Here is a 22,495-nt window from a genome sequence, read left to right on the forward strand (position 1 = left end):
AGAGAGATATATTTATTTGAATGTGTGTGATTACGATTTTATTTTTCATATTCCTTATATGTTCAAAAATACTTGGCAATAAAGTCGATTCTGATTCTGAAGATTGACACATCTAATCTATAACGATTGTTGTTATTATAATTATTATTATTATTTATATAATAAATATATCGGGATAAATAATCTATCTATCTATCTATCTATCTATCTATCTATCTATCTATCTATCTATCTATCTATCTATCTATCTATCTATCTATCTATCTATCTAAACATTCCTATTTCTACTATTATTACTACGTGTTACGTCACTCGCGGCTCGCCCTCCCATTGGTCCGGGTCCTTCGGTGCCTCCCTCCCATTGGTCGAGCGGCCCCGCAGCCGGAGGTGCCAAGTAGGAAGTGGTTCCTGTTGTGGGGTTGCGCCGGTGCGTCTTCTTCACGGCCCCAGGAAGCCGAGTGAACAGGAGGAGGAGAGAGGAGCCGAACCATGGAGGAATGAACCCCTGAGAAGTTTAGGAGGAAAACCTGCAGCCATGAGAGTCGCCACCGTGGCCTTTTACGCGCTTTCTCTGGGGCTGCTGGCCCTCGGCCTGAGGGAGATGCTAACAGGCTTCGAGGAGAACAGATGCAGTATGACCTATATGTTTGAATACCCAGAGTACCGGGTGAGTACCTGAGCTAAATATGTGTCATTTATTCTATTTATTTACGGTTTATTTAACAGGGACAGTGCAGACAGACAGACAGCTGGAGAAATGCACATAAGCGAGACTTGTATCTGTGTCATTGGCTTTTAAATACAACAATACAAATACTACAGTGCAGTGAAGCTATTTACACACGTGACACAAAACAAAGATAAAAAAAACAAAAACAGGATAAGATTCACTTTAAACTACAAGTTAAATAAAATATTGCTCTGCTGCTTCTTAAACCAAAGTTAACTTGCTCACTGAATGTGTTCAGTTGTGTGTTGGGTCTAATTTGTGGTATTTGAACAGGTCCAGAGGATGATTAGACCTAATGTTGCTCTGCATTCTGGGATTTTACACATGTGCATTTTATAACTGCAATCAGGCCGTGCAGTTCTACAGCTTAATTTCCCTCGTCTCTTGTCACCGTTGGACTGTTTTCTGTCTTTTTGATGAACTGAAGCTGCTTCGTTTAAACCTTCCTCTCAACACCCAGATGAAGTGTTTCAGGCCGTGACGTGAGCCGTGATCCTCAGGTGTCTTTCGAAGCCGTTTCTGACACCGTTGCACCTGGCAGAGGTGTCACATGTGGCTGTGAGGGCGCGTGTTATATCAGAAATAAGAATCAGAAAGCTTCCTAAGGAGTCAAGAACTTTTTATTTGTCATTCGCAACCAGATGGAATGAAATGATGCACTCAGGTCCCGGATCATTTCCCATATAGATACTAAATAAAACAGTATAGATGTAAATACTCAGTACAGATAAGAGGAAATATGAATAAAAACAGCAACAAAGCAGCATGGATTAGTGCAGGTTTTGTTAACTGTCATTGTGTCAAGTAGGTACAATGAAATGTGCGTGTGCAGCGTTTAAAAGACACAAACACACACACACGTACACACTGTGCACGATCACACACGGTTCAGTTAACAAGTTAAAACAGGCATCAAACCAAAATACTCGCCCGCAGAGTGATCACATTACACATAACGTCCACAATGGAAGTATTTATTTAAAAATATAAGTTGGAGTATTGCCTGTAAAGCCTTATCCTGCAGGATGACAGTCACTGGGGCGGGGGGGGGGGGGGGGGGGGGGGGGGGCATGTGCATAGGGGTGGGGGGTATTTGGTTCAGCTCGGCGATGGCCCCGGGGGATAAAAGCTGGTTTCCAGCCTGGATGTGCAGCCTTTAATGGCTGTGGAGGTGATATCAGATTAGCCAGAGTTTCACTGTGTTATTATAAGATGGTGAATTAACCCCTGAACCCTCTCAGCAGGTCTCCAGGCTGCAGATCAGCTTCACCAGGTCCGAGCGTGCGTTCAGGTGAAGATGGCTGGAGCCTGCTGCTAGCGTTAGCATCGGTAGCCCCGCCTCCTAATGCGTTCATGTGTCCAGAAGTGGGGCACAGCTGTGGGCTGTGCGCCGTGCGGCCTTTTGTGTGGAAGAGAAAAAAGATTTTATGTCTCTATTATTATTATCCTGGGAACGGACGCGGTTTCTTCAATCGGGTCTCGAGCAAAGTGCAGATGCTGTGCAGATAAGAAATAAATATTCAATAACAGGTGTGGAGCACGTGCACTGATCAGGCATAACATTATGACCCCCTAGTGCCTCCAAAACAGAGTCTCACCAGAGAATTGACATGAGCAACACAATTTTGTTTGTGTGGTGGGCTGTGGGTGCTATGGGTTGAGGGGAGGGGGCTCTGAGGGTCACCCCACAGATACTAGATCAGTTTGGGATCTAGTGTTTGTTGTTCTTTTTGTGTTTTGTTGAGTTGTTCCTAAAGTGTTTTTGTGTGTCTGTGTCAGGCTGCATCCTGATGGGGTGTCATTGCTATGGGGTGGGGGGGGGGGGTCTAGTCTGGTCTGGTCTGGTCTAGGTGGGTGCTACATGTCTAAGTAACATCCACATGAATGAATGAATGTCAGGTCCAAAAGTTTCCCAGCAGAACATTGAATTGTGACAATGTTGTCGTCTTCTCCTGTCAGTGGTGTTAATGTTGTGGCTGATCAGTGTGTAGGGCGGGAGTAGTGTAACCGTATGTGGGCTTTTGTGTATAATAATGTCGGTTAGTGGTCTTTTTATTCATACACCGTCATGAGGGCACTGGTTTGTGCTTTTGTAGGTTGGTAGGCGGGTTCTTGTGATCTGTGCCGGGATAGAACCACTAACCCTCTGGTTCATGGATCCACACACGTTGTTCTGGACTTTCCTTTCAAACGGGGTCGGCTGTGCCTGTGTAGTGTCTCACTGCGTCTCACATAGAGCCAGAATAAGCTGTAGGTGTCCAGACTAGTCCAGATAAGGTGTAGAGATGGATACGCTGCACACACATCTGTAGCCGCCTTAGAACGCTTCATAGCAGCCACTGTTTTCAGCCGTGTCCGTTAATGACCTGTGTGCACCTCCTGATAACGTGTGTGTGTCTGTGTGTGTGTGTGTGTGTGTGTGTGTTGTGTTCACAGCGCGTGTCTCTGCCTCGCCGCGTGGCCAGACTGTACCCGGCGTACGGGCTCTACCTGTACGGAGAGGGTCTGTACGCTCAGGAGACCAGATCACTTAAACTCACCGGTGCCCCTGTGCTTTTCCTCCCGGGAAACGCAGGAAGTTATAAACAAGGTAAGTACAAAAAAAAAAATGCTCTCAAATATTCCTCAAAGACAGATTTCAGTGTGAGAATTTAAATTAGAAAACAAGGGAAATGAAAAGACTTTCAGATGCACAACCAGGACAACAAGACGTTTTCAATTATCACACGTGCGTCAGGTTTTTTGGAGATGTGCATTTTGTCGATTAGTTTCGACCTCACTAGCAAGTAAACAAGCAAGTGTAAGTCCTTCTAAGTTTGGAGCTCTTTGTTTTAAGGCAGTGGACTCCTGATTCTCAGAGCCGCAGAGGCTGGGTTAATTTTTACTGGAGTTCACAGGTATCGGAAAAAATGCAAAACACCAATTCTCAAATCGGGGTTTTGGTTAGTGATTTATGTTTATGAGGTTCTTAGCAATACTTACATCCATAACTTTACACCTAACCGTTTAGGTTGTGCTATCAAAAGGCAGCACATGTGCATATATTTAAATTATTGTCCTATGAGAATAACACTAATTATTGGACTCTTCGGGAGCCAAACGCCTTCACTGTTACAAAATGCATCAGGAAGCCACACTACTGTAGTTTTTTGTTCCTATTCATTAACTATTGTAACATTTGGTGTGTTTACATGCACAGTTTAAAGACTTTCTCAATGTGGTCCTTGTCCTAGTTTACATGCAACAGAGAAAATGGAATAACTGACGGGAACATGTCCTCCTCCTCCTCCACACTAGGTGGCGATATGTGTCTTGTAAGTGGGTTAATACGGACCCGTTCCAGTCGACCATAAATAAGAGTCATTTATGTGTAATTTTAAACAACAAACAGATGGATAATAGTTCAGCTTTTTAATCTCGTAGTAATGTGTGCGCTACTTGTGGTGCAGATAGATGGCGCTATCCCTCAGGTGGTTCTTCTTCTACCGGCTCTTCTTCTTCCTCTTCTTTGTTCAGTTTTCTTGGATGTTTTTGTTCCGGGTTGTGGAGAATGTGCACACACACACACGTTGTCTAGTTTAACTCAGATTAAGGCGTATACATGTTGGAGAAAATCAGTTTCCAGTCTCATTATCTGTGTGTCTTAGTCAGATGAGGAGTGTTTACGTGCACGAATGTTGTCCAGTATAAGTTGGATTAAGGCAATAATTCATTTTTTTCACTTCCATGTAAATGTACTCACTGTTTGGACATAATTACGTCTAATAATACAGAAGAAATGTCTAAGATTGATATCAAACTCAAGCAGATCTGCTCCGTCCTCACTCCTCTTTAAAAAATATAAATTACTTCCTATTGACAAAGTGAATGAAAATTAAACATGTTTGTTTATACATGTTCATGTATAACTAATTAAATATCTACTGTCTACCTGGAACCTCACTCATCCTTTTCATGACAGATCACCAGCGGGAAAGAAAGAATCTAAGTGAATTAGTTTTTGTTGCCTGTCTTTCTAATGTTTTTTTGTTTTTTTATGTTTAGCCTGTTTAGCCTGCATGCAGTAAACATCCTGTCATGGCTCAGTGTGTAACTCTGTACCAGCCTGTAGAGGCTCCGTTCCCACCCTGCACAGATTTGCAGCGTAATTTGTGCTAAACCAATAAAGTAAACACGTTCCTTCGTTACCGTGGCTGCACGTGCTGCAGTTTATTTTGATTCAGCCCTCCACCGTCCTCCTGCTGGAAATACTCACCACAGCTCCGCGCTGAGACTAATCTGCAGCTGAAAATATCCCAGCACGTTTCCAGTATTTAGACCCGTTAAGTAACGTGATTATGCCGCCCAGCAGCTGCAGAAAGCGTGATGACAGGGTTTTAGCCTCAGCAGAGACTGATGTGCTCAGGTCTGAGTGCCACAGAATAAACAGAATAAATGATATCATGTATTTAAATTAATATTTGAGTTCTTGGAGAATCAAACCTGGAATCCTCCGGTGACTATTTCCTAGAAGTAACTCACGTGTGCTCTTAATATCACATCATTTATGAGATGGTGCTGGTCCACAGTTCTCTATCTGTCAGTTGTGTGTGGGAGGAAAACACCAACGCTTCTATTCATGTGAACACAAACACACTCTGGTGATGATCGTCCATGTGCTCGTGCCTCAGCATTTATTTTTCAATAAGATCAGATCTCTGTGAATTTAATGAGGCTTTTTAACAGTATGTGAAAGCAAAAAGACTATATTAAAATTTATACTTAAAACAATGTTCGCATATAAAATCTGTGCTTTAACATTTGTTGCAGGTTATTGTTTTGCAACATAAAGTAGGTGATTGTCTGCATGATTTAAATCTGCTTTTTTCACTTCTGTTTCATCGTTTAACTGAATCGAACGTCCTGTCCTGGTCGTGCAGCTCGCTCCCTGGGCTCCGTCGCCTTGAGGAAGGCTGAGAGCACGGAGGGCGGCTTCCACTTCAACGTGTTCACCGTGGACTTCAACGAGGAGCTGGTGGCCCTTTACGGCGGCAGCTTGCGAAGGCAGACACATTTTCTGCACGAGAGCATTAAGGCCATCCTGAAACTCTACAAGGTCAGGCCTCAAATATCATCCGCTCGCCAGGCTGGGTTACTCACACCAGATGGCACATGGTGCTGGTGGAGTAATGTTTCAGCCGCATTCATATCACTTACATGTCCCGTTCACCTTCTCCATGTACATATAAGCATTTTGTTAATCCTTCAGATTTGGCACTTGTTCATTTTCATCGCCCTTTTTTAGCCCTTGAGTTTTGCTTTTGCTGCAGCTGTGGCTCGTATTAGTATAAACGAGAGGTTGCTGTCCAGTTAAAGAGGTCGGTCCCTGTGTGTTTTGGTCATGGATATTTCAAAAACAAAAAATTAAAATTGAAATTCAAGGCATTTTTCTTCATCAGAGTTGAGAATGGAACAAAACTTTAAAATCCGCTGGCTTTTAATTTTCTGTTTCTAAAAACAAAAAATTAAATTGTCAGAAGACAGAAACAGAAAAGCGCCCATTTTTTCATATTGTGCGACCGAAAGTTGCCATTTTCAAAGTAAGAGCACGTATGAGGACGACGCTGTGTGGACATTCATCAGTACGTTGTTTTTGGAAACAATAAGAGTCTCAGTGAAGAAGACGTGGATGCATAAAAACAAAGCCACATATTTCAGGTGAAAATTAAAAATAACTCCATATAATCAGGGAATAATTAGCTACTAGCTGACATTATTCTGATATGCGTGCAGGGATTTCTGCAGATGACAAGTCTTGTTTTGTCAAAGTTCACGTCAGAGTAAAGTTCTAAAGACATTGTAGTCTGGGTTAGGTTCTAGGCTTTTAGCTAGGAGAACCACAGTACCGCCCTCATATGAGCTCTTACTTTGAAAACAACTTCCGGTGGCAAAATATGAAAAAAATGTGCGCTTTTTTGTTTCTGTCTCCTAAAGATTTTCATTTTAAAGTTTTGTTTATCCATTTCCGACGCTGATGAAGAAAATGCCTTGAATTTCACACAGTTTTCTCCGGTTTCATGCTCATTAGTCTGATTGGTGACTCTACATTGACCCTAGATGTGAATGTGAATGGTTATTTGTCTCTATGTTAGTCCTGAGAGAGACTGGAGACCTGTCCAGGTTAGACCCCTCCTCTCGCCTGATGATAGCTGAGATAGACTCCAGCAAACCCCGCGACCCTCGTGCAGGATTAGAGGTAGTAGAAGATGAGATGAGAAAATCCAATGACCAAAACAAACACGGGCCGAGGTCTTGCATCCTGTTATTGGATGTGAGCTGGAGTCAGTACTGTGGACACATTGGTCAAAAAAAAAATCATGAACAAGGTCACAAGCTGAGACTTGCAGGTGTAACATGAGCCTTCTCTAAAACCAGTTTCTTGTCTTATTAGCACCTGAAGACGCCCCCTCAGAGCGTCATCCTGGTCGGTCACTCCATGGGAGGGGTGGTGGCCCGGGCGCTCTTCACGTTACCGCGCTTCAACACTAATCTGGTCACACTCATCATCACCCAGGCCTCCCCTCACCTGGCTCCGGTGCTGGCTCTGGACCCCTACCTGCTGGGTGAGGATTAGATACGTTTATTTCAAGCATGATTCACAAAATAATCACCCACAATACATCAGCAAAACAAATAACTCAGCTTGAAAAGGATGAAGCTATGCTTTTTTTGTCCTACCTTAAAATAAAAATTAAAAAAAAAAAAGTTTTTACAGAAACAAACTGACAGCTGAGGTTGTCGGAAAAAGTGTGTAAAAAAATACAGTGAATATGTAAATATCTTTACAGAAAATATGTAAATTTACAGTTTAAAACTGTTAAAACAGAAAAAATAGATTTTAAACAAGTAAAATCAACAACAGTTTTATGCTGGATTAAAACCACTATGTTTCTGTTAAAACTAATTCCTTCCAGTAAAATTTAAGATTTAAGATTGTCGCTTATTGTGCAATGAATCACAATCAATTTAACTTAAAAATACCATTTAAGGAACATTATTTTACTACCTAGGATGTAGTATATGGTTGTCTTTTAACCGTTTTCCCCCTGCAAATTTTAGACCATTGTTTACTTATAATGTGTAAAATTTAAGACATAAAATGTTGTTCTTACTCAATATCAGTATATTTAAATATAAAACACTTTTTTTAGTGTTTATAATTAATACAACAGTCATAAAGTCGCGTTCATCCAGTTTTATTCAAAAAGAAGAGAAAGAAAAACAATAGAAACAATGAAGAATAACTTTGCTTTTTTTGATAACCAGCAAATATCTTTACATTTTATTTGTTTGAACAGAGTAATATTTCTTATCCTCTATCTTATTCCATAAGGTCACACAGGATCCAACCTTGTGCACACAACATGACAGCGATACAGAGCCAACAACATCCTTTGTTCTGCACAACACAGCAAACACTGCAATGCTTCCAGAAATATGTAGCTCTTTCATTTATTAATATGTGATTTTACTGAATAGTTTCTGTTCCACCTGTTTGTTCCTGCTGCTCCTCTAGATTTCTACTCTGCAGTGAGACAGAAGTGGGTGAACCAGGCGAACAAGCTCAGGAATGTCACCGTTTTGTCCGTTGGAGGCGGTTACCGTGACTACCAGGTCCGCTCGGGTCTGACATGCCTTCCCTCCCGACCAGGAGATGCCAATAAGATATCACTGGTGGTACGAGTCGTTTGTAAATCAAGTTCACCTTTAGCCTTTAGCCTTTAGCCTTTAGCTTTTAGCTTTTAGCCGTTAGCCTTTAGCCTTTAGCTTTAAGCCGTTAGCCGTTAGCCTTTAGCCTTTAGCTTTTAGCCTGGGGTTCTGTAGACTGTTTGTTCCCAGTTTTAAAATTGTGTTTCAACAACACTTTCTTTTTTTATCTTTTTTTCAAAGGCCACTGCTGTTCCAAGGACGTGGGTGTCCACTGATCATCTGTCCATCGTTTGGTAAATGACTTGGTTACAGTAATTTATTTATCATATTGTGTCACATTCTGACCTAGAACGAGTTAGTCTGGTGGAAAACTGTCAGTTAACCTCCTAAAGCTAGAAAAGGTAGCGAGACAGAATCTGTTTGATGCAAAAAAAAACAAAATACATATATGCAAAAATAATGAATTTATAAAGTTTGTCCAGAAGCCACCATTAGGTCCACAAAGCCCAGATCCCCTCTATTTACAGGATAGGCCCCTCCCACTGGATCTTTAATTGGAATCAATTACATAATAAATTCAATCACATCAGGAATCATTTTAAATAGATTTACATTCATGTACTGCACATTAAATGAGTCAAAGCGTTCACATAATGCCCCATTTAACAGTATCATTTATGTACTTTTATTGGAAAAATTGCAGTTAATTTCCTCAATGTAATTTTTACACTTTGCAAATTCAACTTTTGGCTTTTGGCCCACGGGCAGGATGCGCTTTAGGGTTTTAATAAGTGGAATTAAATGGTGACCACTGAAAAAGCCATGTATTCAGTAGAGTAATATACGTCACAGCACGTGCATTTGTCCTGACTATTCAATCAGAAGAAATAAAGAAAATAATGCAAAAGTATTTATAAAGTTTATCCAGAAACCACCATTAGGTCCACACAGCCCATCTATTTACAGTCTAGGCCCCTCCCACTGGATCTTTAATTTAAATCAGTTAATTAACGAATTCAATCACACAGATCTTCCATATCAGGAACCATTTTAAATAGATTTACGTTCATTAAATGAGTAATTTAATTAGTATGATGCAGTAAAGACAGACTGAGCATGTTTACTACTTCATACTCCAGAACCAGGAAGCACTGTGGTAAGAAAAGAACATAATCAGATACAAACTTTACTAGATAATCAAGAGTCTTTAATAAAAACTCAACTCAACAAAGCTTTTACGTGTTTCTGTGAACTTTATGGTGGAAGCTACAGCACAGGAGACTTACTAGGACGTTAAATGTAGCTCAAGTGTGTTCACCCACCCACCCAACTATTAGCAGCATTAGTAGCTACCTGGCTAACATGTGGTGCAGGGGGAAGTGCCACAGTCTATATTCAGATATTAACAGAATCCTTTGTGTTCCAGGTGCAAGGAGCTGGTTCTCGCTACTGTCAGAGCGTTTTTCGACCTCATCGATCCTCAGACCAGACAGGTCAGAACACCAAGCGTTTCTTTTTCTCATGTGGACGATCGTTACTGACGACTACACCTCCTCTGATGCTAGCGGGAGTTTTTGCACCCAGCACATAAAGCTCATCAAAACATAACTAAACCTCATTCATTTCAAGAACGTGTCTCAGCTAATCAGTGTGTTCTTAATAGTTCACAGAAAACCCAGAGAGGAAAATGGCCGTACTAAACCATCATTTCATCAGACACCCTGTCAGGATGCTGGGGGAAACTCAAGACAACTCCATCTCCATCTTAGGTTAGAGGATGAGGAGAGGATGGGAACGATCCTGCAAGCTTAGTTTTTATTTTAATTCTAGAAGGCGTAAGGAGTAAATCATTCAGTGCAGCGATAATGGACTCACATAGGAGTGACTTATGTTTGTATCCTGTTCTTCTCTTTCTTTCTTTCTTTTTTTCTTTCTTATTTCTAGATGTTCCTGAGGCCTGGAGTGAAGTGAACACGCTGCGTCTGGCTTACAGCGCCCCAAAGGTGCCACGTTTGTTGATCAGCTTTGACCCGACTACCAAGTAGTTTAAATAGTGTCAGTTATGTGACTGAACAGTGCTGTGATTCAGACCTGAACATCTCTCTTCACCAACAGGAAGGACAAGTCAAATACTTTTTATTCGCCCTGTCCAGTCGCAGGAAAGCCTACAGCCATTTCTACTGCAGGATCACCAACCTGGTGAGTTTCATTCAGAGCTGTCGTAGCCTCATTCTTTAGATCAGGGAGGGGACATGTAATTTATTAATCACATGTTAATAAATGAAAGAACTACATATTTTTAGAAGCTTTGCAGTGTTTGCAGTGTCCTCAGTTTGATCTCAAGGGGCTGGACCAGTAACACAGAAGCTCATTAACCTATAAACAAATGTTTCCCTTTGTTTTAGTGCTAATAAATAATAAACTGCTCTATTAGAACACGTTTCATGAAGAACTGGACATTTCTTAAGAAAAAGATTAATATTATTATTATTATTATTATTATTATTATTATTATTATTATATTCTACGTAATGGAGCTACTGAACACTGAATTTCTTTATGATAATAATAATAATAATAATAATAAGTTCAGTTCATGGAACAATCTGAACAAAGAAACCAAAGAATCCAAATCAAAATTTACATTTAAAGATCAATTAAACCCAGTATGTTAAGGAAACATGTTAGTTTGATTGTGTAGTTATGAAACGTCTAAGAACATTTAATTTCTTTACTTTTTTTGTATGATGGAATTATATCTCGGGAACTTAAATAGAAACATGAGAGTCAGTGTTTTGGCCGACACCTACTTTATTTCATTTTATTTTATTATTATCATTATTTTTGCTGCTTAGGGGTAAAGTAATCTGAGTTTATCAGATTATTCTTCTTTCTGCTCCTTTCTTTCAGATCTGGGAACGTTTGTGTTTATATTGAATTGTGTTGTTGTAATCAGTAATAATAGTCCTGTTGTTTTCCTCGGCCTCAGTGTTGTGTCCAAAACTTTCACTGAAACTGTGTGAAACTTTGGAGTAGCTGGTACTTTTATATCCTGCTATGGGCCGGACTGTGGTTTCTCTGGTGGGCAGCTTTTTGCCCGTGGGCCGCATGTTTGACACCATTAGGGTTTTAATGAGTGGAATTAAATAGTGGTGAATGAAATGCTTCGTATCTTATAGAGTAATATACCTCAAAACACGTGCATCCGTCCTGACTCTTCTGAACATTTCAAGATTGTTTATTTTTGTGTATTTTCTTGTCCAACAGGAAATGAGTGGCTGGGTGCACGGCTGTGTGCACAGGAACGGTTCCTCATGGTGAGAACGTCAAAACACTGTAGCCTTTTCTTCTTCCATATTTAACTACCTACTGTTCATACAGAATGCTCCTATGTTTCTATTTACCTCTATGTATCTTTCAGTGTGTTGTTATTTATTGTTTTTTTCTTTCAAATTTGTTCTTGTTTTTTTGGACATATTCTTGTCTAATTTCATGCTACTGTGACAAGAAAATGTCCCATATGTGGGATAAAAAAAACAGTCTCTTACATCTTAACTCTGTCCCTTAACTTCCCTGTTGTCGCTGTTGTTTTTCTGCACGGTTTAAAAACCGTGACGTATTCCATGTTGTCTTCATTGCAGTGTACATGCGGTGGATTTGTCCATGGGAACTGAGCTCCTGCCTCCGTACAAGGTAATTATCCAGTGATTAGACTCCACCCAGTTCCATGTGTTTCCTGGTTCTTACTCACTGTCTGTCCTGCTCCTCAGGTCCTGACTCTGAGACTCAGTGACTTGTCTTCATTCACTCATCTGGTCGTTTCGGCCTCAAACATCAATGGCAAACTGGTACGTTTCTTTACTTTTTCCCATTCAGCTCCTTTCTGAGCCCTGTGCTTGTGTTTGTCTCTCATTATTTGAAACGTTTTTAGGTTCTAGACAACTAGTGGAGCAGCTTTTGTTACAATTTAATAACTTTTTGTTACAATTATATTACTTTTTGTTACAATTTAATAACTTTTTGTTAAAATTCAATAACTTTTTGTTACAATTCAATAACTTTTTGTTACAATTCTATGACTTTTTGTTACAATTTAATAACTTTTTGTTACAATTCTATTACTTTTTGTTACAATTTAATAACTTTTTGTTACAATTCTATTAATTTTTGTTACAATTCAATTACTTTTTGTTACAATTCAATTACTTTTTGTTACAATTCAATAACTTTTTGTTGCAATTCAATTACTTTTTGTTGCAATTCAAATACTTGCGATTTCTCCTCGTGGGACAAATAAAGTTTTTCTACCTCTAGGAGATAACCTTCATAGTTGATGTTCATTTATGCGGTGACTTGGTTAAGGTTTGTCTGTCTCTACAGTTCACAGTGGAGTGCGAGTGGCAGAGACAAGAATCCCAGACTCTGTCTGTCCCGGTGCCACATGTCCTGTCATTTGGTGAGTTGTCTTATTTGATGCTGATTCACTAACTTCTGTAAAGGAACTCAGACCTTCTCACTAACTGTTGCATTTCTAGGTTTGACGTCCAGTGATGTTACAATCAACTCCTCTGGACTTCTTCACACCGTTCAGCTGCAGCACTTTCACCAGGTAACTTCCATTGTTTCTGTACATTCTTGCTGGTATCAGTTCCTCCTGGTCACTGTCTTCTATGTTTTATGTCTTTAGGTTTACCAGGCTTTCAGAATCAATGTTGCAAGCCAATGTAAAGTACATAAAGGTAAGTTTATCCTCTGATGCACAGTCAAACGTTCTCATGCTGACATATATTAATGATCGTTGTTTGTCTGTCTGCAGATAGGCTGCCCAGTGTGTACAGGATGACTGTGGCGTGGTTTCGAGAGGACACTTTAACCACTGTCAGGTGAGTATTCAGAATAACTCCATGCTGTTAGAAACTTTTTCATATTTACTTGACTTTGACTTTTTTTGCCAGTGTACCGTCAGTGGCTGAGATCTCAGGGATGCTCCACACAAGTCGTCCAGATAACTCCTCATGTGTCGTCCTCCAGCTGCACACTGCCCCCAACTGCCAGTATAAGGTACTGCTAGAGGTCCAGCCTCTGCTGCTCTGATACAGTGAAGACAACTTTTTATGACGTGTGAAATTAATAAGTTATCCTCTGGTCCAGGTGTCAGTGAGAACTTCATTACCCAGGGTGCTGGGGCAGGTACTGTGACACATTTCAACACGTTTTTTTGGGGTTTTTTTTGAGTGAAGTTCCCGATGAGTCTGATTTTTTTTTTTCTGTCTCATCTGGTAGATCCTGAGGTTCTGTGGTCCCGTGGTTCCGGTGTACACCGCTGTAACCCTCCTCCTGGCCTGTGGGGGGCAGCTGTCCTCCATCCTCAAGTCAAGGAGATCTGCAGAGTCCAGCCACATGGTGGGCAGAGGCCTGCAGCCTCTCAAAGTCAACCTCTCTGTTTATATTCTTCACATCTTACTAAGGTGAGTAGTGCAGCTTTTTGGGATTTTTTTTTTTTAAATCACATCATGAAACCCGTCTCCATTGAGCCTTATTCCTTCGCTTCCGTTCCTCAGCTATAACTGGTTTCAAGATGTCTGGGCCATGTTTTACCTCCCACCTATGGACGCTCTCCCCCCTACTTCACCTGACGGGGCGTTTCATGAAGGGGTGACTCCGGTAGAAGAGTGGCCCCACCTCATTTCCCCTCTGCTCTACATTCTGGGTGCAGCTGTCGCGTACTGGGGCAGCGCTCTGCTCCGTCTCATCATACGAGTCATCTCACTAATATTAGCTCCCCTGCACAGGTACAGTTTTAATGTTTACATGTCGTCTGGGCTTTTTGCCGTTTAACCCTTCATCACTCATGCTTGGTGGTTACTTTTCTTTTAACTCCGCAGGCCGACTGTGTCTGGAGACTGTGGCACGTTGCGACCTCGGACCCAGGTCCTCATCACTCTGTGTCTGACTGTTATAGGCGGGACGTCCTGCGGAGCGTTGTCCATCTTCGCCTCCTTTCTGCTCCACCTTTACAGGGTGAATGTTGTTCACATCGAATAATATGTCAGAGTAGCATCAATAATTAAACTTAATATTCCTCTGGGTGGTTTATATGGGATAGAAGTAGCTTTTTGAACCAATCAGAAGGAGTCGAGTTTGAGTAAATCCTGCATGATGCAACATGTCAGACAGCAAAAAAAAAAGACAACTGTTTTTTAACTGTGTGCCAACTTTGATTACTCAAGAACAAAAGCACTTAGAGTGATTCTGACTTTTGTGATAGAAACTTCAGAGTCTTGTCTTTCAAAAGAGACAAAGACCATGAACGAGCTCCAACATGTTCATAAGCAACATTCAGTTACTTTGGCTACGTCCTAAATAGAAAAGCTGGAATGATAAGAAATGAACTGATGTTTCATTCCTTGTGAGATTTGACAAACTACAAATGTCTGACTTATTATCTCTGTTATAAATTAATTAGCTTAAGCAGAGAAAACTCTCTTCATGGTGTCGTCATTATTTGTGTTGTTGCTCTCAGGTGCTGAGGCTGCAGATGACAGAAAGGTCTTTGAGTCACATGCTGAATCTGGTACGAGGTCCCACTCTAACTGCGCTGCTTCACTTACACCTGTAAAGACTGAATAATTAAACTCCGCCTCATCCTCTCCAGGCGCCGCGGAAGCACAAAGAAACAGAGAACGGCTCGGTCGACGCTGAATCCTTGAGCGCTTCTAAAGAGGGCGGTGGCGCCCCCTTGCTGTCTGAGTGCGCTCTGCAGGAGGTGAGGGACGACCTGCAGCTCCACCTCAGCCTCTCGGCTCTCTTCACGCTCCCCGTCATGCTCAGCGCTCCGTCGCTCATCCACTGGATCCGCAACCTGAGGTACTGTAGCGGTACTGGCACGTGCACCAGTCAGCCACAACATTATGACCGGGGAGAAGTGAATAACATTTAAACCATCTTGTTTGGACAACGTTTGGACCTGGTATTCATTGGTGTGGATGTTACTTAGACTTAGATGTTACTTAGACATGTAGCCCCCACCCAGACCAGACCACACACCCCCACCCCATAGTAATGACACTACTTGATGGCAGCAGCCGTCCCCAGCAGCGTATATCATCCATGCTGGACATGCAGTTTTAAGTTATTCTGTCCTAGCTGTATTGAGCTGAAGGTGGTTCACTCTGCACCATTTCTTTGAAAGTTAAACCGACTCTTGAATTGTTATAATTAACCTGTAAATGAAGATAATACGGCATTTTTTAAGGATCGTTTGTTCTTTGTTTAACGTGCGTCTGTTCCTCTGCAGGTATTCTGCTCTGCTGGACCCTGACCCCTGTTGGCCTCATATTGTGCCTCTAATAATTGTCTACTTGCTTCTTATTAACTGCAACACTTTAAAACTGAGCAAAAGGTAGGAGAACACCTCATGATCCCAACGAGCCTTCACTTCCTTATATATATATATATATAAATAAAAAAAAAGTTAACCCTGTCCTTCATCCTTTCCAGTAAACTCCTGCCTCTGACCTCCTGCCTCCCTCTTCCCTTGGCTGTTACCATGGTGACCTTCTCTCCACTTCACCTCTACAGAGTCGCCTACTTCCTGCTGGCGGCCCTGGTCCCTCTGGCCTTGTGTTGCCTCCTCTGACGGTATCTGTCCGGTTTCAGTCGCCTCCTCCTCCTCCTCCTCCTCCTCAGCCATAACACACAGCCCGACTCACTGAAGCTGGTTGAGACCAATTTGTACCTTGAAGACTCTCAAGCTGCCAAGTAGCAGAGCCATAGACATACATAGCCTGAGGAACCGCCTATACTCAACATAATGTTAGCGCTAAAAGCTCCAGAGCAATTACATACGCTAGCTTTTCGGTGAGGGATGTAACGGCCTTGGAACATTTGGTGCAAATATGGCTCTGTTGGATTAAACCATGTTTGCCTTACTCTGTATATCTATAGCTCTGCCTTCAGGGAGCAGGAACTCCACAACCAGAGAAGCTACTGATATTCGAGATATTCTCAACAGGGTGTTCGCGATGAAATGTACCGATTTTAGTTTCTGGTATCTACAGTGGCGTCGCACACTGTGATCTCAATGCTGTAAACTCCTTCCACTGCCTGCTGCTTAGCGATGACTGTCGTAGAGCTGCCTCACGCGTTAAAATCCACGAGGCGAATCCAAAGCGAACATGTTTACATCCTCCCTCATTCATTTCAGCGCAGTTAGCACATGACACGACGGGCTGCTGCTGGAACGAGGCTTCGAGTGGGCGTGCGGGTTTTGATATGTCTGCGTAATTTTATACAGCGGAGGAAGATGGCGTCGTTGCTCTCTGACCTCCACGGTAAATACAGCAGCATCGCTAGCGCACATCCACGCACACAGGCGGCGTAGAGGCTCATCTAAAATACACCACAGGCCAAAAGTTTGGATGCAGGATCAGTCGATCGATTTGTGCATAATAGTTTGCATCAAAATAAACATGATTATTATGTAACAGCAGCATATACGAGGCAGATATTTGTATGAAGACTCTAAAAAGAGTTGAAGTGAACAATTGCTGCTCAGAAACAGAAGAAGTTGAAGGACAGGTGAACACACTAGAGGCGCTGCTGTGACGCGTTTGAGACCCGCCGGCCTCCTCCATCCTGCCTTAATGTGCCAAATTAGCTGTAATGGAGACGTGTCCGTGGCCTAAATGCAGTTATGAGGTGATTAGAAGAAGATGTAGTTTATGCTAATGAGACAAACGAGCATCCAGGGACGGAACGTATAGATATTCACTCATTTGAGGTTGTTGTGGTGTTTTGATATGAATGAAGCCGTATGTTGTTGTCGTTGTCGTTGCTGTTGTTGGGGAAGCTTCTGGGTACTTACTTGTATATTACTGACAGACTTACAGCATTGTATTTAAGGATTAGTTAATATCATATTTATAACCAGCTGAGATTACTGCCTCTTTTTTTTTTTTTTTAATTACCTTTTAATTTAAAATTAAAAACTACTGCACTGACGGCGCGTAGCAAGTCTTAAAACAACAAGAAAAAAAAATCTTGTGACCGTACGAATGTTGTTTCTCCAGATAAAAGAACTCTTGTTTATTTCTTGTCAAACGCTTTTGAAAAGACCAAAATCAGCAGCTCAGTTAGTTATTTATCTTTCTACTTGAAACCTAGTGATGTTCGATACGATGATTAAAATTAAAATTCATGCTGGTATCGCCGATACCGATCCTTTGTCTAATTACGCCCAAATGTGTCTGATAAACCTAAAAAATAGTAGAGTATTACAACTCATAGCTTCTTAAAGAATACGAGACATCAGAGTAATGTATTTATTTATTTTAAAAGTATATTGAGGTAGTGGCCTCAGTTACTATGTAGCCGAGTTAATACAACAACAGAAAAACCAGCATTACCTCCGATGACTGAAGTATCAAAAGTATCGATAATTTGATGTGAGAATCGATGTTAGATCATAAAGACCTGGTATCAGAAGTATCGATATTTCAGTATCGAGCAGTACATCACTACTGAAATCCTCCCTGATGCACCATGAATACAAATATAATACAAAAAAGTAATAAAAATCTGTGACCAGGTTAATATTCTGATAAGAATAAACTACACTGTTGTTTTCATGGTAATAAAGGAGCCATGTGAGTCACTAACGAGGTTTTAATAGAACCAAATGTTAGTTTTGGTCTTTTCGTGGGGTTTGTTTACAGGAAGAGAAATACACATTATCACCACATACACTGTGTCATGTAGTGAATAGGATGTAACATTCAATCTGAAGTGGAAAGAACACAACAGCTTCTAATCAGGAACGTCTGTCATGATGAACGCTGGCTGCTGCTGTGTGGTGTGTTTGATGTACACCTGCCTCTATGTCACTTTTTTATTTTTATTGCCAACGTTATCTCTTTTTTTTTTTGTAAACCAGCTGCTCTCAGAGTCTGAATCGGTTTATTAAACCAGTGGAATATTTTCCGTCTTTAAAAGGTGGTTTCAGACTAAATACCTAAGGATTCATAAACCTCCTGAGACCCTGCGTCCTCATATGGGGACACATTTGGTCGTGGTAGCAAAGGGTCAATACACTAGTCCAGGGGTCTTCAATGCAATATTAAGCGATCTCTTATCCCTTTACTAAAATATGTTGGATTGATTTTAATGTATATTAAATAAATTTAAATTTGTGGGGGAATTAAAAAAAAAAGTATATGTATATTTTGCACTAGTCGGTGTAAAATCATGAAAGCAGGAATTTCAGCAGATTCATGAGCTGATCACAGGACAAAAAACTTCATCAAATTTTGTTCTTAATGAACTTTTCTAGTTTGATAAGAATCACAAATTTAACAAGCTACGTCGCTAATTAGCAAGCGCTCGTTTGAGGACGTTCTGCTTTTGCATTAAAATAAATAGTTTTATATTTTGGTCACTTAATCCCTGTGTCCACATATGAGTTTTTTGTTTGTTTTTTCCCCCAAAAAGGTCCTACTAATCCTTAATACTTAAAGATCTTAATCAAATTAGGATGCGTTCCACACAAAAGGGTCTTAGGAGGTTAGTTACTGACACCAGGACGTCATGTTTTGGTGTCCATCATCATCCAACAGTGCCGTTTTCATTTTCTGCCTCTTTCTGTTAAAAACTGTGTCTTCTACTACGTTGCTTTTGTCTTACGTCCCGTTATTTTCCCCCCCTCCTCTCCTGTCGGTGAAGCAGCTGCTGTGCCTTTCAGCTTTCTTGTGTATGCAGTCATGCATCTGTTTCCCACCGAACCAACAAACCATTCAGTGCTCGTTAAATCACGAAGGCCTGCAGTGAATCTGCGCTACACTACCGGTCAAAAGTTTAGGCCACTATTTATTTATTTTTTTGTGTTTTTTTTTTTTTTTTATTGAAATATATGCAGTCTAATGTCTCATTTTACTCTGAAATGGAAGCACATTGAACTAAAAATGGAAATCAAATATTTTTCTTCACATTTTTGTTGCCAGAAGTTCCCAGAAATGTGTGGCGCTTGTAGAGAGCTTTGCTTTCAAACCAGCTCCATGGGGTTAAAGTCTAGAGACGGGGCCGTGGTTCACTCCATGTTTTCAAGCTTCCCACCTTGTTGTTATCCTGAGGTAGTTCTGGTTGAGCTCGGACTAAAGTTCTGGGTCATTATGTTGCTGTAGGATGAAGATCTGACCAACTATACCAGAGGAAACGGTTCTAAAACCTTTAAGCTGCAGTGTATGGACTCAGAAAAATGTAGAGGGATTTAACGTTTGTGTGTAACAGACACTAAAGTTCAATAGGGACCAATCATTCACACACAGAAGACGCCGCCGTTTTCCTCCATGTGAATGTACTTGCACTGAATGTCTCTTTACGTGTGAATTTCTACAGTTGCCAGTGGCGTCGGTCAGTGAGTGGTCAGCTTTTCTGTGCACGTGTCCATTTGGTGCAGTTTTAGTGCTTCGAGATGCACGTCGTCCGCCTCGTTGTGAACCGGTGGCGCGCACCACTCCGTAGTGACTACGACTAGAGGCCAGAGCTCAATGTTTTTATATGAATATACTTGTGATTTGTATCGGTGTTCACTGTGATGAGATTTACCTTCGAGGTTTTTCCTCTCCGTCCACATTCGCCCCCACGTGTCATTTTCAGTCTGAACCGTTTGACACCGAGCGTCTGCTCTAAAAAAATAAGTGAAATAATTCAGGGAATCAAATTTAATAAAAACATTTTTTTTAGTCTTTTGTCCCCTAAAACAACAGATAAAGTGAATCGCTATAATAAATGCTCCACTCAGTCAAATGAACCAATATATCCTCACATCCACGATTAAGTCAATGAAGAATATTTTTCTCTCCTAAACCAAATTTCTTTTCAGCATCAATGCAGTTTTTTTATCATTATTATTCTGACGTTACTATTAGCTAAACAACTAAACTACTGGAACTAAAACTAATTCACTACTACTATTACTACAATTCAACTGATTAAACGTTCTTTATGGTCGTTTATCATTTTCTTTGCCAAGTAAATCATATAAACCAGTGTTGACTAGTAACCGAAGTAAAAGTCATACTAAATGTTCCTGCTTTGTGTGCTTTAAACTCTTGCCTGTCTAGAAGGACTCTGAAACCTGTAAACCTCCTGCTAGCTGATCGCTGCCAGAACAAAGTTAAAATGTACCACATCTGCTTTATTTCTTTCTTTCTTTTTCTTTGTTTTATATTTTCTGGCGAGGCGCTAGCAGGGATGAGTGTTTAATCCTCAGGTTTATGTGTTGAAGTTGGTGGCTTTGATGTTTTTATATTTCTCACATTTTTATCTGATGTCGTTGTAAATGGGCGACTTTTTGGCACCACTGTTGTTTCAATAAAACCAAGAAAATGACTGCTGTCGTTTTTACTTTACTCTAAAATGGACAAAATGCAAATATTTTTTCTGGCTGCACCAATAAGAAGGTTTAGAGCCTGGTTTATGTTTGTGTGTTGAATAATGTAAGTAACTAGAAAATTCCCTCTGGGAAATTTTAAAAAGAGCCACTGGGGGGCTACTGCCGCGGGCACCGTCTCTGTCACTATGGGAATCGAACCCACGACCAGAATCAGACAGATATATGGTCATCTTTCACTGAGCGCTGATATTTAGGAGCTGGATATTCGCTGGATATAACAGGGAAGCTAACACGGATGCTAACATGAATGCTAACTGACGGATTCTAACACGGATGTTAAAAGATGAATGCTAACACGGATGCTAACGGGTGAATTCTAACGGACGGATGCTAACCCGGATGCTAACAGGTGAATGCTAACACGGATGCTAACAGATGAATGCTAACGGACGGATGCTAACACGATGCTAACAGGTGAATGATAACACGGATGCTAACAGATAACGGACGGATGCTAACCCGGATGCTAACAGGTGAATGCTAACACGGATGCTAACAGGTGAATGCTAACAAACGGATGCTAACACTGATGCTAAATTAACTCATAAGTCTAAACCGCCCTTTATGGAGAATCAACTCTAAATAAAATACATACAGATATATGCAATACTACTAATTTATTTATTTATGGCACATATGTAGGTATTTTTTCATTTATTTTTAATTATAGCAGATTTGGTCTGTAGCCTCCTGCTACCGAAGGCTTTAATGGTTAAATTCTATCATAAATAATGTAAAATGCACGAAAAATAGAAACTTTTTTTTTACTTTACTTAATTAGGTTTTCTCAACAAACACTTTTTTCATTGTATTTATCTTTCCAGGTGTTTTTTCTAGTTTAATTTTCCATTCATCATGATTTTCCTGATGCAGATTCTGTTCACATGAACTAGTTGTGGCCTCGTGTCCTGTGCCAGTGATTGTGAACTGTGGGTCCGTGGACTCCTCATGGTCCCTGGTGTAAATGCAAATAAAACATAGTTTAAAAAAAAAGGTCATAGACATTTATAGAAATAGGATCATTTTACAAAAATGACACTGAGACTTTTATTGACCTAAACTACAGAGGAGAACCAGACTTTTTTTCTAATTACATCTATTTCACTGTTATTTACTGTATTTACTGTATTTACTGTACTCCTGCTCCCAGGCTGCATTGTTCAAAGTTACTGCATGATGCTGTTAACACAAACTTTACAGGGAGACAAAATTACGAGGTCCCTCACACACCAACATGTCTTAATAATGCTCTTACTGTAAAATAAGGTGCTGTATGAAACTCGTTTACGTGCATGTTCAGGTTCTACACTCATAGACACGTTAAGTGGAACATTTTATATCTGATTGACATGAATGTCAAATATATATTAAGCTGAAAGTCATTTATTCACCTTATTGGACTTGGGTTTCATGAGATGTTTTTTATTTATTTGTTTTTATACTGAGGCTGGATAAAGTAGCTACAGGTCCTCTAACACCGTCCACCTGCTCCAACAGTCTAGTCCAGGTCGCCCCCTCCTGTCCTGGGGTTCTCGCTGCACCTCTCCGGACCAGACAGAGGGGGGCTCTGTGTCCACGCCGTCTCCTGACTCTGGGTCGTCTCTGCAGTAGCTGGAAGGTGGAAG

At 40.8% G+C, this 22,495-nt stretch overlaps 1 protein-coding gene across 1 annotated transcript; it reads left to right on the top strand.

Moving 5' to 3' along the window:
* The first annotated feature begins 428 nt into the window (after positions 1-428).
* pgap1 (post-GPI attachment to proteins inositol deacylase 1) lies at positions 429-20,806 on the top strand. Its single transcript, XM_047601491.1, has 26 exons — positions 429-667; positions 3,167-3,320; positions 5,650-5,825; positions 7,161-7,332; positions 8,286-8,446; positions 8,660-8,712; positions 9,846-9,912; positions 10,083-10,188; positions 10,364-10,422; positions 10,535-10,618; positions 11,687-11,736; positions 12,061-12,112; positions 12,190-12,267; positions 12,800-12,875; positions 12,955-13,028; positions 13,107-13,158; positions 13,236-13,302; positions 13,375-13,480; positions 13,571-13,609; positions 13,703-13,887; positions 13,981-14,211; positions 14,305-14,440; positions 14,943-14,993; positions 15,075-15,286; positions 15,717-15,821; positions 15,920-20,806. Exons 1-26 carry the CDS (start codon positions 536-538, stop codon positions 16,056-16,058), a joined length of 2,817 nt encoding a protein of 938 aa, XP_047457447.1. The 5' UTR covers positions 429-535; the 3' UTR covers positions 16,059-20,806.
* Positions 20,807-22,495: the final 1,689 nt, after the last annotated feature.

The sequence above is a fragment of the Mugil cephalus genome, chromosome 12 (genome assembly GCF_022458985.1).
Source record: "Mugil cephalus isolate CIBA_MC_2020 chromosome 12, CIBA_Mcephalus_1.1, whole genome shotgun sequence".
NCBI lineage: Eukaryota > Metazoa > Chordata > Actinopteri > Mugiliformes > Mugilidae > Mugil > Mugil cephalus.

What these genes read in the sequence shown, in the direction of transcription:
- pgap1 (XM_047601491.1), top strand. Translation starts at nt 536, where the DNA reads ATGAGAGTCGCCACCGTGGCCTTTTACGCGCTTTCTCTGGGGCTGCTG. An exon ending in CCAATAAGATATCACTGGTG is followed by an intron (nt 8,447 to 8,659) that starts GTACGAGTCGTT and finishes TTTTTTTCAAAG; the next exon opens with GCCACTGCTGTTCCAAGGAC. An exon ending in CAAACATCAATGGCAAACTG is followed by an intron (nt 12,268 to 12,799) that starts GTACGTTTCTTT and finishes CTGTCTCTACAG; the next exon opens with TTCACAGTGGAGTGCGAGTG.